At 31.4% G+C, this 16,097-nt stretch overlaps 1 protein-coding gene across 1 annotated transcript; it reads right to left on the bottom strand.

Moving 5' to 3' along the window:
- Positions 1 to 1,115: 1,115 nt before the first annotated feature.
- Positions 1,116 to 8,819, bottom strand: LOC117926156 (disease resistance protein At4g27190-like). Its single transcript, XM_034845236.1, has 4 exons — positions 8,297 to 8,819; positions 6,520 to 6,897; positions 2,002 to 4,874; positions 1,116 to 1,631 (listed from the first exon to the last, which is right to left on the bottom strand). The coding sequence occupies exons 2-4, from the start codon at positions 6,732 to 6,734 to the stop codon at positions 1,612 to 1,614; spliced, it is 3,108 nt and encodes a 1,035-aa protein (XP_034701127.1). The 5' UTR covers positions 6,735 to 6,897; positions 8,297 to 8,819; the 3' UTR covers positions 1,116 to 1,611.
- Between the last annotated feature and the right edge of the window lie 7,278 nt (positions 8,820 to 16,097).

Genomic DNA, 16,097 nt, shown 5'->3' with positions numbered 1-16,097 from the left:
AAACAAAATACTTTATTTTTTATGTTTTTAGATATATTTAAAAAATAACTTTATTTAGATGGTTTTATTTTTAATATATCTTTATATTTATAGAAAACAACTCAAAACATTTATCTGAAAAAAATCATATTTTATGTTTTTCTTTTTTATTGCCAACACAATATTTTGTATTAAAAGACAAAACAGGGCCTTAGTTCAAGGAAACCCGGGAATGATTGATCAATCTTACCCATAATTGAGTATAATGAAAATGCTGCAATTGACCTAAGAAATCTCAAACGGGTATGGCAGAATTAGTCTGAAATGGGGCTGCCAATATCCCATGCACAAGCACAATTTTTCATCTAAATCTCTGAAATATTCACAGAATGGCATGGCAATACCACATACAGAAGCACAGATTTTCTCTAGAAAATTCTCAAAAAGCTGAAATGGGCATGGCATTATCACAAAATTTAAAGTGACATCTTCTTCAAGCTTGGAAGATGTACGATTTTGAACCATTCATTTTCAACACCAAATTCACAGGTCACTAGGCTGTTGATTTCAGGGCAGTCTTCAATCACAAGCTCCTCCAAGATGTTGAGATTTTCAAGCAGATTCAAAGTAAAAATGGTACTCAATCGGGGGCATGTACACAACACCAAGGATTTTAGATTGGACAGAGAGAGCCCTTATGAACTGGCACCTTCCAGATGCATTCCAAATTCTTCATATAATGAATACCCAAGTACCACAATGACACTGTTACAGTATCTTCATTAACATCTCCTTCATCGTGTTTGCCAGCCCGTTGCTTATGAATTTCTGCCCCATCCATGGTTTGAATTTCATTACATTCCCACAAAACACAAAACTGTAGCTTCTTCATATTTCCAATTCCAAATTTAGATAGCTTGGTAACAGTTAACAGGCGATCCAAAAAGAGAGCAGTAGATGTGATAAAAAATCTATTTCATCCCCTTGGAGATGTATGACAACTCGATTTTAATTCTCAAAAACTTCTACTACTTTGGTATACATGAGTATGAATATCATGTCAGTGTGTGGAGCTGCTTGATGTTTATTGAATCAAAGGCCAAGTTTGCCCACTGCCACCAGAGATTCTGGCAAACTTTTCAAATCAACATCAAAATTTATTGGAGGGTAACACTGCTTAAACAAGGGTACATTATATAAAACTGATTGTCACTGCAATACAAACAAACTGAAGGATGTTGTTTTTGAATACCAGATTCAAAAGCATAAACAGGTCCACATCACAATTTATTGAAAGAGATTAGAGAAGTAAGGTTCTGAGTTCCCTTTTCTCCACAACCAAGCACAACATGAAATAACTAAACAAACAACAATCAATAAGACAATCGGCAGCTGTCCAGAAAATACCAAACTAGATGCCTTAATCTGTCACATGCAGGGAGCTTGAATGAGAAAACGATGGAGTCCTGAGAGTGGCCACTTCCTGAAAAGATACCCATGTATCAACCCTTTCTTTTTTTTAGCTAAAAGGAGCAGCAGTTCCATAGTAGCTCTAGCTTAGCTAGTACTGCATATGTACAGCTAAGCAACTTGCTTCTGCTTTGAGCTTGTTTCGACCTCAACTGCAGGGTTCTATAGGGGGTCATTAAGACCTGTTCCTCATAGATAAATTAATAGCCAACAAAAATACCACGTATGAGACAGTAGAATAAAGCGTCTACATAGAGTAATAAACTTGGACATGTAATACGTATAACACAAATGTTGTTGGGGTAATTCAAACAGTGCCTTCCCACCCATGTTTTGGGGCATGGCTGTGTAGCAAAACATAAACGTTGGTTAGCCAAAATGTGCACAGCAGCACAGACTTGTTTGGATTCTACCTTCAACTCTATAATGAAGCATTTTCCAGTAGGGAGAGATTCAAATAGTAATAGGACAATTAATGTAGCAGCTGTGGATAAGATAGATAAAATGGAGATCACCCTTATTTCTGAAAAGAAAGAGAAATGGAAAACCAACCTGACTGTTCAGAGGGCTCTGTTTCTTGCATCTGAGCTTGAAGTTGATCATTGATTTCTGCTAACTGTGTCCTCAAATCTAAGTCCCTTTCAATTGGAATAAAGATAGCATCCAGATTTGATGGATCAAACATTTCTGATTCATTCCACTTCAATGCACTCCACCAGTCTGCCTCTCCTATTATAACCTTTAATTCATCACTGATAACTTCCTCCGGGGACAGAATTTTGAGGCTCGGGCAATCATAGAAGCTTAGCCATTCCAAGCTCGGTGCAATCTGTTGACCTCCGGAAATGCTGATCAATTTAGGCATGTAATGAAGTGATATCTTCTTCAACTTTGGAAAAGCAGTCCCCCACCAACTTCGTTCATCAGTAAGCAGCACTATGCTGTTGATTTCCTGGCAGTCTTCAACCACAAGCTCCTCTAAGTTGTGAAGCATTCCAACCAAATCCAAAGTAAAAATGTTAGTCAATTTGGGGCAGGAATACAATGCCAAAATTTTTAGAAACCCGAGATGATGACCCCACCAACTAAGTGAGCCTTTCCAGATGCTCCTTAAGTTCTTCATATAATGAAGACTCAAGTACTCTAGTGATTCAAGTCCAATATCTTCACCAAGATCATCTATATCTATACCAAGATCATCTGTATCAACAATGATTTCAATCTCATTACACTCCTGTAATATACAACATTTTAAATTCTTCATATTTTCAATCCCAAATTTAGACAAACTGGTTGCATTTAAATGATGATCCAGGAAAAATGCAGTAGCATGCTGGAGTACCTCCTTAATTTCAATTGGAATGTCTTTACCATTCACATACTTCAAGCAACTTTCTTGTTCTTCAAATTTAATTGTAGATTCATGTGGCAACCGGGATATTATGCGCTTCAGATGATTGCCAACAATAAATCTAAAGTGCATCCGTGACAGGTTTATCAACGATGATCCATTTCTCAAATCACTCAAAAGCAAAACTTCTGGCAAGTGAAGTTTAAGAAAATGCAATCGATTTAAGCAACAAACTTCCTCTACAATATCTTTAATGGTCGCATTCCACCTCTCATCCTTTGGATTCACATCTATGCTTAACTCTTCTAATTGAAGCAAGTTGGATATCACATTTTGGGGAATGATTCTATTGGACAGATTGTTTTTTCTATTGCCATTAGCTTGGGGATAAAATGACACTTTCAAGCATGTCAAATTTGTCAGTTTCCCAATAGCAACAGGTAAATTTATGATTTCAGTCCCTTCAAGATCAAGTACCTCAAGATGACAGAATTCTCCAACTTCAGCTGGCAGCTCCGAGAATAGTTCACAGCTTCTTAAAATGAATTTTCGGAGTTGAACCAGCTTAAAAAGAGATTGTGGTAAAGATTTTATTTTAGTTTGGGACAAGTCTAGGATTTGGAGGATAGGCATGCATTGGAAAAAAGAGGGAGAAATAACTCTCAGATGATGGTTACCTTGTAAGAACAATGCGTTGAGTTTAGGGCAATTTGGATTATCCAGTAGCTTGGATATTTTATTATTCATCAAATGCATCTCATTAGCTTCCTCCCATGTCTCATTTTTTGGTGCCTCCATGAGTCCTCTTCCATCTAATTCAACAAGTGATATTGGAAGCATTTCAGCTTCATAAAAATTCACTAACTCCTTACGGATTTCTTCTCGCATTCGAATTGACTCTCCATTTCGAAAGCTTTCCAACAAGAGGGCATTGACAAGATGTTGAACAATCTTCTCTCCTTCATCGAGTGTTTCGATTAAGTCTTCCTTCATCCAGCTATCAAGCAAATCCACTTTGTATGTTCCTTTCATCTTTAGGTGAGATGCACAATATTTTACACATTTATTTGCAGAACCTAAATGCTCCAGAACGAACGCTAATGCATTAAACAAAATTCTATCTTCAGCGTGTGATGTTGGTAGACAGCCTATTACCCGAGAAGCATGCTGCCAGATGCAAACATTCTTGACATCTTTTAAGGCTCTTGCCATTAGAACAGTGGCTAGTAAATGACCCGAGCATTGTCTCAATAGATGCACAGCTAGTTGTTGGATACTCGACATAACTTCACCAGCATTCTCACAAAATAATTCCCATGATAATAGATGATGGCTCCTCCAAATCTCCAGATCCGCCACTGGCATGATTCGAAAACGAGAATAGCACATCAAAACTATCTTTTGAGTGTTGTCTGAGTTCCACCACCCATTCCCCAGGTCTTGAAAATATATTCTCCATGAATCACAGTCATCAAGAAGGATTAAGAAATTTTGGCTTCTTAATAATTGCTCTGCTTCCCTTCTGCTAGATGTTGAGAAACCCAATTCTTCTATTATACTATTCTCGATATCTTCAATTGACAGACAAAACTTTACATTAACTTGAATGACGAGATCAAACATTTGCCTTATTGGTGGAAGATTCTTCAGTCTGCACAGAAAGGTTTTATCATTTACTTTTGAAATCAAAATACTCCGAATTTGGGGAATTTGTATATATTGTAAAATTTGGCGAATCATAAAATCATCAATACACAAATCCAGCACTACGTTCTTAGGTGTTGTATGCCATGGAGACCACCACTGACACATCTGCACAATGATGTGTGATGGAACATGAGCTTCAATATCATGGATTGAATGACAAAGCAATTCAGTGATTTCAAAAGAGAGCCCTGAAATATTCACTTGTTTCTTCCTGTTAAGTGCTTCTCTTGCTTTGTGAGTAATCTCCAAAACATCTCGAATCCAACCTCTGTGTGTTTCAATGTTCCGGGAGTTCAAAGGAGGATATGATAAAATAAGGCACACAACATCCTTCTTCCTGTTCAATTCCCTAAGTTTGCCCTTGATTCTGTATAGGATAAAATGCAAGAAAAAAAAAATCATTAGAGTGAGTTGAGAATGCAGTTCTAGAAGACTAATTGTAGCCGAGAGATTCTTAGCCGGAATTCAATAACATCTCTCACCCATATTGTGTTAAAATAAATTTTATGATAAAGTGGGCGATGGTGATTGGGGAAGTTGAAACAATGCTATTCATTTTCAAATCATGGAGGATTTTTTTTTTTTTTTTTTAATCAGGAATTAATCTTAGGCTACTAAAATTTAATTTAGGGACCCTAAAAATATAATAATTTCTTAAAAATGTTTTTCAATTTTTTTTATTAAAAATGAAAAATAAATCTCATTTTGGAATATGATATACTTCTCAACTCAAAAAAATGAATCTCACTTTCTAAAGATTTTAAACATGATGATTGCTAAAGGAAATCATGTTTAAAATTTCTACAACATAGGAGTTATTTTTTATTATATATGAATTACTTTATCACTTTTAAATAAATAATTTAGCCTAAAAATTAAGACTATTAAAATCTTATCCTATCTTCATTCAAACATGAGATAATATTAGTGGTGATTTATCATATAATTTTTATTATTTTTTATATCAAATTTTTATTTTTATATGTTATTTATTTTGTAAAATAAAAAAATTTGATTAAAAAAATTAAATTTGTAGTTAAAAAAAAAAGAATTAAAAAACTTGAAGTGTGTTCGTATATGACTTATTATTTTAAATTAATTTGGACTAAAGTAGTGTATTAAAGTCATAAAGTGGTTTCGAAAGGGATCACCCTAAAGCTACATTTGATCGGCAGAACAAGATAAGATATAATATGTATATCTTAAAATATCATATCTTATTGGATATAAAATATATATATATTAAGATATATATTTTCTATCCATTGGGATATGATACTCTTGAATATACATATCTTATGAATATGATATTTTAAGATAACATGTCCAATGTGATATATTATGTCTATATTTAATTTGTGAAATAAATAAAAAAATAATATGAAATATATATTTTTTAATATTTAAAATAAAAATTATATTACATTCCAAAATTTTCCATTTAAAAAATTGAAATTTCTCTTATATTTAACAATATTCATGATTACAATATTTAAACTTTATAAATAATTTTTTTATATTATGGTATTCAATATATATATATATATATACACTATATTAATATTAGTTTATAATTTTTTTTAGTTTTTATTTTTTAACCATAAATTTAATTTATAATAAAAAATTATTTTTCAAAATGAGTAAATAAAAAACTAAAAAATTGATAAAAAAAAAAAAAAAGTTTATGATCCATGGATATGCATATCCCATATCATAGCATAGATTAATAACATATCCTATGTAGAAGGGAAAAAAACAAGAACGTGAATAATATATCCCACCACTTATCTTATTTCATATTTAATTGAACATAAGATATAATAAATGATTAGTTAACTTATTCTGTCTCATTACCGATTAAATATGGGATAAAAATATAAGATATAATATCCGGTCAATTAAACATAAAGTAAATTAAAAAACTTTTTGATTCCAAAATTCAATCTTTCTTAATCATTAAAAGCGTACGTACGTTGCATGCAATAAGGGAGGATAAGGAAGAGAAAGCTTACTCAATCCTAGCCATCCCTGCTAAGTCTTGGGAGACTCCTGATCTCAAACCAATCTCACTCCTGGCCAAGGCTCCTGATTTCGAAGCAATCTCACTCTTCCTTGCCAAGGTACCAATATTCTCACTCTTCCCTGCCAACAAGGACTTCCCTGCCAAGAAAACAATCTCACTCTTCCCTGCTAAGTCTTGGGAGGTTTCGCTCTTCTTCGGCTCCATGATAAGGCTTGAGAGGGAAGGTATGGATCCACGAGAATCGATCCGCTTCTATCTAGCAGCAACTTGCAGTCCACGGATGATCATTTAAGCAAACTCAGGGCCTTTCCTCTTCCAACTCCAACTACTATATCAAACCTTCTCTTCCACTCTGCCTCTCTTTGACCTGTAGTGGATAAACAGCGGCTAGACAGCATTTCATAAACTTATAATATATTAAAAATTTAAGAGCGTTGTGTGATTTAAAAACTGTTTTTAAAAATTCTTAACACTACATTGTTTAGAGCATGTTGGACACTGCTTTTAGTGAAAGTATTTTCTTCTACAACACTTCTATGAAAACCGCTTTTATGAGAATCTAGAAAAGTGATTCTACTAATTTTTTATTTTTTTATAATATATCACATAAATACAAAAACCATTATAATAATCATAAATTACTAAAAAAGACATTTATTACAAAAAGAAAATATTATAATAAATAAAAAAATTTTATTATAAAAAAATATATAAACATTTATGTTGTTAAAAAAACTAAAAAAATTATTTTTATCAAAGGGAAGTGAAAGATGAAGAGGAGAGTGAGAAGGAAGTGAACAGTGAAAGGGAAATAGAGAATAGCTAGAAATGACATTTTAGTAATATATGAAAAAGTTTGAATTGTTTTTTTAAAGAAACATCTTTCAAGTGCTTCTCTAAAAAACACTTGAAGCGTTTTTCAAAATATTGTCAAACACCTATTTTTTTATATTAAGAATGCTTTTAGGTGTTTTTAGGGCTAAAAATGCTTTTAAAAAGTATAGCCAAACGGGCTCTTAGTCATAGTTATTTGAAAACAATTTTTGAAAACAAAGTGAAATAGAGAACGATACAGTTTTTAAAATCAGAGTGAAATAAAAAATAATTTTTAGAAAACAAATACAAGTTATTTTCATTAGTTTTTAAAAATAAAATGAAAATAGAAAATTTTAAAAATGAATAAAAAAATTGAACATGATATCATTCCTTTTCTCTATCCATGATATAATATCGAAAATCTTCAAATATGATCTTCTTTTAAAGTACATGTATTTTTATGAAAATCCTTTAACATCTCTAAAGTTTTTCAATGAACAAATAAATTTCAAATCAAATTATACTTGATATATAAAATTCATTAATTTCAAAATTAATTTGAAACCCAAAAACCAATTTAATTAATATTAAAAATTCATAGAACTCAATATCATTAGAGAGTTATAGATCAACTTTTTATATTTAAAATAAATTTTGGCCTATAACTTTTTAATGTTATTGAGTTCTATAGTTTCTCCTTTATATATATATATATTAAGCAAATAAACTCTAAATTAAGCCTTGCAAATAAACTCCAAATTAAGCAAGATTTAATGTTTTGGATTTATTAACGGATTTAATAATTTCAAAAAATTGACTTAAAATTTAAATAGTGAAACAATTAATATAAAAAATTTATGTACAAAAATTAAACAACTTTTTGAGTTATGGGCATATTCCTTTTCATAATTCAGTCTTTCTTAATCATTAATAGGGAAGAGAAAACTTACTCATCAGTTAACTGGCCCTTTCTGCAGGCTTACTGAATCCAACATCACCTGATTTCAAACCAATCTTACTCTTCGCTGCTAAATCTTGGGAGGTTTTGCCTGGCTTCGACTACCACTTCCACTTTGAAAACCTCTACGGCAACCACTCTCGCAAACCACCCTTTATGTCAGTATCCGAATAGGAAGTAAAGCTATCGAAATCACTCTCTCTCCGCTGCCAAGTCTTGGGAGGTTCCGCTCTTCTTCAGCTCCATGGTCAGGCTTGAGAATGGAAGGCATGGATCCATGAGAATCGATCCGCTTGTACGTGCTCTTCTTTGGCTCCAGATCAGGCTTGAGATGGAAGGTATGGATCCATGAGAATCGATCCGCTTGTATGTAAGAGCAACTCACACCGTACAGATGCTTTAAGCCGACTCAGGGCCTTCTGCCAACTCTAACTACTAACCTTCTCTTCCAAACTCTGCCCATCTTTGACCTGTTGCTTCAGTGGATAAGAACATGGACTAGACAGCATGTTATAAAAAATTTAGATGGTATTTGATTAACCAACTTAATAAATTAAGTGACTTTATAACTTAATTTTATCATTCTTTTTTTTTTTAAACATCGTTCTAGATTTAAATAAGAATAAATTAATTTTAAATATTAAGTCAAAATAATTAACTTATTTTTATTTAAATATAAAACTATATTTATAAAAAGATTTGAAATTAATATAAATTAAGTTATTAAGTTGATTTACCAAATATCCTCTTACAATACAAAACAAGTTTTATTCATCCTTATTTTTTCTTCCATTTTTTCTTGATTTCCACTTTTTTAAGCTTTCCAATAAATACTAATACATATAGTTTTTTAAATAATATAAAAAAGAAAATCAATAAAAATAAATTGCAATAGTAAAAAAAATAAAATGTATTACTTAGTTTATTTCATCATCATTTTTATTTATTTTTTGTTAAAATCATTCTTTTTCTATAAAAAAAAAAAAATGTTACATGCATCAACATTTTTTCTTTTCACATTCACTTCTTTTTGTTGTTTTAAGTAAGGCGGATATCAAGAGAGAAAAGTGAATGCATTTAACATCTCTATTAATGAAATATAATCATCATTTTAATTTTTCATTAACCCTTTTATTAAAAATTATTACTTTTTATAAATAAATTAAGTTGATTTTATTTGGAATTATATCTTTATTATACTAAATGAATAAAAATAAAGGATTCTATTTAAAAAATTTTAATTACATGAAGGAATTAGTAGTACAAATTTGATTTAAAAAAGAGACATTTTAGTATATTTAATAATTAAAACCTTTATTTTACAAAAGGATAAATATGTAATACAAAATGTTATAAAATTTAAAATTTACTTATCGTGTTTGATCATAAGTGGTCACTCAAGTCCTGTTAGTAAACAAATTCAAAGTTTTTGGATGGTGTTTAAACCTAAGTGGTTGGTTTAAAATTTATGTTATTGAGTGTGCTTAAAATATGGACAAACCATTATTAAGTTTATATTTTATTTTGGTAGTCTATAAAAAATAAGGACAATAAGACAAGTTCAGGAGGGGTTGCCCCCATCCTAACCCCACTCCATTTATTCAAAATAATTCATATCTCCATCCTATTAAAAAAAATTATACGGGACGGTTTAGGTATGTGAATTTCCCATACCCGTTCGGCCTATCCTACCCCATTAAATTTTTTCTTGAATTTTGATTTATTTTTAAATTATTTAAAAAATTTTAATTATATTAAAATAAATATATTTTACGAATAATTAAAATATTATAAATTTTTATAACTTATTTTAATTGAAAAGTTTATTATTATTATTATTATATAAAAATAAGAAAATAAAAATTAAATTAAATTAATTTTTAAAATTAATTTTATATATAATCGTGACGGGACAAGGTGGGATAAGTTAATATCCGAACCCACCCCAAACTCATTGTAGGTTTTAAAATAAAATTTCAAATCTATCTTTAACCTATTTATTTAAATTTCTAACTTATTCCATCGGGAGCAAGGTGAGGCAGATACCTGAAAAAACATACCCATTACTATCTCTAATAAAAAAGTTAACAAGGAATAATAAAATTGAATTGTTAAAGTAAAGTTTAAATAGACTTCTTCTTTTGTTTTTAATAACAAAAAGTGGTATAACTTCAAATAAAAAAATAGAAACTCATAAAGAAAAAGTATGAACTTATATTATGTTTTTAAAAATTATTTGAACTTAAAAACCATTTCTTCTTAATGTAAATCTATAACATTCTTAAATTTAATATAGAAGTTATTACAGTGTTTTGTTTTCAAACATAGAAAATATGAAGTGTACCAAAAAACAATGTTTTTATTACCGTCTTTACTAAAGACAAATCCAACAACAAATTAATCTAAGAAAAGTGGAGGCAATTTCTAACAATAGGTTTGAATGGTGGACAATACTCAAATATGACAGCTAATAAATCCCTATAGATAATAAAAATAAGAATAAGAATAAGAAATGATAACCTTGTAATCAAGGGGCCTTACCTCACTAGTTGATCACATTGGAAAGACAAGTCAAAGGGTTCATGGAAAAAATGAATAAACATCCAAAATTTGAAATTAGAGGCATAGAATTGCCGTAAAATTGTTGTATAATCATCTTTATATTATAAAAGCTGAGATGACAGTTTGTTGTAACTTTTCTTTTTATCCTCTTTTATTTATTTATTTTTTTTATTGAATATTTACGAACCTATCATTAATTCAATTTGTAATTTCACCCTACTTCATGCCCCTTTACACAATCCTTTGCTATGATGCGTGCACAAACCTTTGCCATGATTTGTGGCAAGTCGAATTCTTGCCATTACACCATCTGTCTCAAATTCATTTCTCATGTTAACAACTATGTATAATTTATTTCCCATCATTTATAATTAACAAATAAACATCATTTCCTCATAAAACTTTAATTTTAAAACTCGTATAATAAGTAAAAATGTAAGACAGGTCAAATAGTAGGATTTTGTTTTTTAAAATATATTCTCACTATAAATCTAAAGCTTTGAATATGGAAGTTTTTAGTCTTTTGACCCCACCCCTGTCACCTCGTCAAAATGATGTTATAAAAAAAATGACGTGAATCATAGATTATTGGGTAGTAAAAAATTTTTGTGTTTGAATCCTAGATTGTCTTTTGCTTTATATGATTGCATATAATATATCCATGTGGAGATGAACTAGTCATTCAGCTAGCTAAAACATCCTTTTTAATTTCTTAAAGGGAGATTGTTTTGGTTTTGATTTTTTTTTTCCCAGCAATACACTAGTTTAGTGAAGATATCTCCATGATTCTATCAACTTTATGAAGTACTAAAACATATGGGTGATGTTGTTCATAGCCTAAACCTCACTAATGTTTGAGAAAGAAACTGGGAAAACATATATTTGCCCAGAATCACTCGCCAAACAAAAAGATTTGTCTAGCACAATAATCAAACTGTCATCAACGTCCTTGTTCAGTGGCTTAATTTCCCAGTTAAATTTTTTAGGATTTGCCAATATTCAGCCTTGATGGCAAGACTGAAACTAAGGGTAGAGGAATGGTATTTGGTTCTGTATCAGTCATTGATTCCCTTTCCTTTTCTAAAACATCACTGCTTTACCCATTATTTGAGAGTCAATCAATGAAGTAATTGCCGCTGGATTTTGCATTCTATTGAAGAAATTTTTAGGGGTTGTATCAATTCTTTCAGGAGAAAACCAGAAAAACTTTTAATTCTAATGAATCCCATCACGTTTCTAAGTGGGTAGAGAACTTACAGCTCATTAGATTTGGATAGAAACTCATTTTTTGAACGGAAATCCAAGTCGATCTCAAGATGGTCAAGCTCAGGGTCATCAGACCTCTTGCTCTGCTTCGGCCCCATCATCCATCCACTACTTGGTAGGATTGCAGGAGGTCATGGATTTAGAGGAAGATCTGAAAATTTAGAGATATTTGAAAGAGGAAAGCCAATTGGAATAATAAGGAAAGAAACAAAATACTAAAAAAAATGATTTCATTATAGAAAATATAAAATATAATATAATATAGTTAAAATTTATCAAAAATTTATATATTTTTTGTTATAATTGTAATAATGAATGCCACCACATTAATGTTAATTAAGTATTATTTATGACTTCCATTAATACTCATTAATGAAAACCATTAATGTTATTTATGAGTTTCATTAATATTCATTAATGGGGATATTAATGGAAGCCATTTGAAAGCCTATAAAAGGGCTTCTCGTCTCCTGTAATATACATCCCGAAAAAAGAAAGAAATTCTCTTCCTTTCATTCTTTTTATTTTTCATTCTCTCAACTTTCTCAACTCTCTTATCTAATTTCTTTTTCCCTATTATAAATCAAAGTAAGATATATTTCATCTCTACTACTTTGATTTGCATTGTATTTGTCCTTGTTTTACAACACGTTATTAGTACGAATTGCTCTGAAGGTAATTCTCGTATCTTAAACTTGAAGTTATTTATATAGAATAAAATTTTACATATTTATATTATTGTTGATTTGTTTTGTTACATATTCTTAAAAGTTATAAACAAATTATTTGATTTTGTTTATAATCAAAGTTATACTAATGCTATCAAGTTATTATAATTGATTCTAATAATATTGTTTTGTCATATATTTGAAATTATTTGACAATGTCGAATCTCATAAAACTCAAATTTGTGGCACTGGACATTTCGAGAAAGAACTCTCTATCTTGGATCCTTGATGTTGAAATACATCTTGATGCAATAATCTTGGAGTTATGATCAAAGAAGGAAATCAAGCATCCCTGCAGGATCGCACAAAAACACTGATTTTTCTTTGTCATCATCTCCATGAAGGTTTAAAAAAAAAAAAAAAAGAGTTTTTGATGAAAAATCACAAGTCTCATCCAACTAGATTTGAATCATTCCCTGAAGTGAATGCAATATTGTCCCAAACTTGTGGACGTGGATGAGAACGTGGTTGTGGTCTTGGAAGAAATCCCCGATACCATGGTTCTTATAATAATAATTCTCAAAAAATGAAAGCCTCATTGCACCACCAGAAGTGGAACAATACAAAATGGAACAATACTGAGGCAAAACAAGAAAATGGAAAGCATTTACAAGATAAACCTCCTAAGAACCATGTGAATAATTGTTATAAATGTGGTATGAAGGGGCATTGGTCACGTACCTGTTGTATACCCAAACATTGGGTCAACCTTTACCAAGCATCAATAAAAGCAAAAGGAAAAGAGATAGAAATTAACTTTACCAATGGTGATGGATTAGACCGAACCTACTACGACATTGATTTCTTTGGAGGTCCCAATGAAAAAACAGACCATTTGATAAATGATGCAAAAATTAACATTGATTGATGGTACTTTATATATGAAATAATATATTATTATGTCTTATATTTACATTTGATTTTCTTTTGTTATTTACATTATGCCTTGTTTTTTATAGTTATATCTAAAATCCATGTGTTATTTGGTCTCAAGATGAATGAGGATGATGTATGTCTCGCAGACTGTGCAACCATGCACATGATTCTTCGAGATAAAAGATATTTCCTCGAATTGACATTAATAAAAACTAATGTAAGTACCATATCTAGTACTACAAACTTAGTTGAAGGCTTTTGAAGAGCAAACATAATGTTGTCAAATGGAACTAGATTCCATATAAATGACGCTTTATATTCTAGCAAATCCAGAAGAAATTTGCTCAGTTTTAAAGATATTCGCAGAAATTGATATCATATTGAAACTATGAATGAAGATAATGTAGAATATGTTTACATTACTTCCATTATATCTGGCCAGAAGCTTATAATGGAAAAACTTTCGGCTTTCTCCTCTGGGTTGTATCATACAACTATAAAACCTATTGAATCATATGTTGTCGTGAACCAGAAGTTCAACGACCCAAAAGTTTTTGTCATTTGGCATGACAGGCTAGGTCACCCAAGGTCTTCAATGATGCATCGAATAATCGAACACTCACATGGGCATCCACTAAAGAACCAGAAGATTCTTTCGCCCAATGAATACTCATGTATTGCTTGCTCACAAGGTAAATTGATAATCAAACCATCTTTTACTAAAGTCATATCTAAGTCACCAGTCTTTTTAGAAAGAATACATGGGGACATATGTGGGCCTATCCATCCACCATGTGGACCATTCCGTTATTTTATGATCTTAATAGATGCTTCTACTAAGTGGTCACATGTTTGTCTCATTTCTACACGTAACGTTGCCTTTGCTAGACTCCTTGCACAAATAATCAGATTACGAGCATAATTTCTAGATTATCCAATTAAGACAATATGTCTTGATAATGCCGACGAATTTACTTCTCAAACATTCATTGACTATTGCATGTCAGTAGGGATAAATATTGAGCATTTTGTTGCTCATACTCATACCCAAAATGGTTTAGCAGAATCCTTCATCAAACATCTCCAATTAATAGCTCAACCATTACTAATGAAAACCAACTTACCTACTTCCGCCTGGGGACATGCTATTATGCATGCTGCAGCTTTAGTCCGTATTCAACCTACAACTTACCATGAACACTCCCCTTCACAATTTGTGCTTGGAAAACAACTAAATATCTCTCACTTACGAATCTTTGGTTGTGCAGTATATGTACCAATTGCACCTACACAACGCACTAAAATGGGTCCCCAATGAAGACTTGGTATTTATGTAGGTTATGATTCTCCATCTATCATAAGATATCTTGAACCTTTGACAAGAGATGTTTTTACAGCCCGCTTTGCGAATTGTCATTTTAATGAGAGTGTTTTCCTGTCATTAAGGGGAGAAAAGCCGATTCCTAAAGAACGATGAGAAGTTAGTTGGAAGGCATCTACTATGACTTATCTTGATCCTCGTAGAAATCAATGTGAACTAGAAGTTCAAAGGATCATTCATTTGCAAAATCTTGCAAATCAATTACCAGATGCATTCATTGATACAAAGAAAGTGACAAAGTCACATATCTCGGTTGCAAATACTCCAGCACGGATTGATGTCCCTATAAGACAGTTAACAAATGAATCTAAGATACGTCTGAAGTGTGGTAGACCTGTCGGCTCAAAGGATAAAACTCCCCGGAAGAGGAAAACCCAAGAAAAACTTGGCACTCTAAAAGAGGTCATCAAAATGACTGATCAGTTTAAAATTGATAAATCTATGGCCCTAGAAGAGGCACAAATAATGTAGAAAGCCCCTGAAGAGGCACGTATTGAACAAGAAGCCCCCGAAGAGGCACATATTGAACAAGAAGCCCTTGAAGATCCACATATTGAACGAGAAGTTCCTGAAGAGGCACAAATACCTGAAAATTGTGAGATCTCAATAAGTTATGTACACACGGGAGAAAAATGGGATCGAAATAATATTGTTATTAACAATATGTTTGCTTTCCAAGTGGCCGCTGAAGTCATAAGAAATGATGAAGATCCCGAACCATGAAATGTGGAAGAATGTCGACATTGAAATGATTGGCCAAAATGGAAAGAAGCTATACAGGCAAAATTAAACTCATTAACAAAAAAGAGAAGTTTTTGAACCTGTAGTCCAAACACCTGAAGATGCAAAACTTGTTGGGTACAAATGGGTATTTATACGAAAACGCAATGAGAATAATGAGATCATAAGATATAAAACGCGATTAGTAACAAGGTTTCTTGCAGAGACCTAGTATTGACTATGAGGAAACATATTCTCCC

This window comes from Vitis riparia, chromosome 12 (assembly GCF_004353265.1).
Source record: "Vitis riparia cultivar Riparia Gloire de Montpellier isolate 1030 chromosome 12, EGFV_Vit.rip_1.0, whole genome shotgun sequence".
NCBI lineage: Eukaryota > Viridiplantae > Streptophyta > Magnoliopsida > Vitales > Vitaceae > Vitis > Vitis riparia.
This window is presented reverse-complemented; position numbering and strand designations above follow the sequence as displayed.

What these genes read in the sequence shown, in the direction of transcription:
- LOC117926156 (XM_034845236.1), bottom strand. Translation starts at nt 6,734, where the DNA reads ATGGAGCCGAAGAAGAGCGAAACCTCCCAAGACTTAGCAGGGAAGAGT. An exon ending in GCAGGGATGGCTAGGATTGA is followed by an intron (nt 4,875 to 6,519) that starts GTAAGCTTTCTC and finishes TATCCTATACAG; the next exon opens with AATCAAGGGCAAACTTAGGG. An exon ending in AGAGCCCTCTGAACAGTCAG is followed by an intron (nt 1,632 to 2,001) that starts GTTGGTTTTCCA and finishes TATGAGGAACAG; the next exon opens with GTCTTAATGACCCCCTATAG.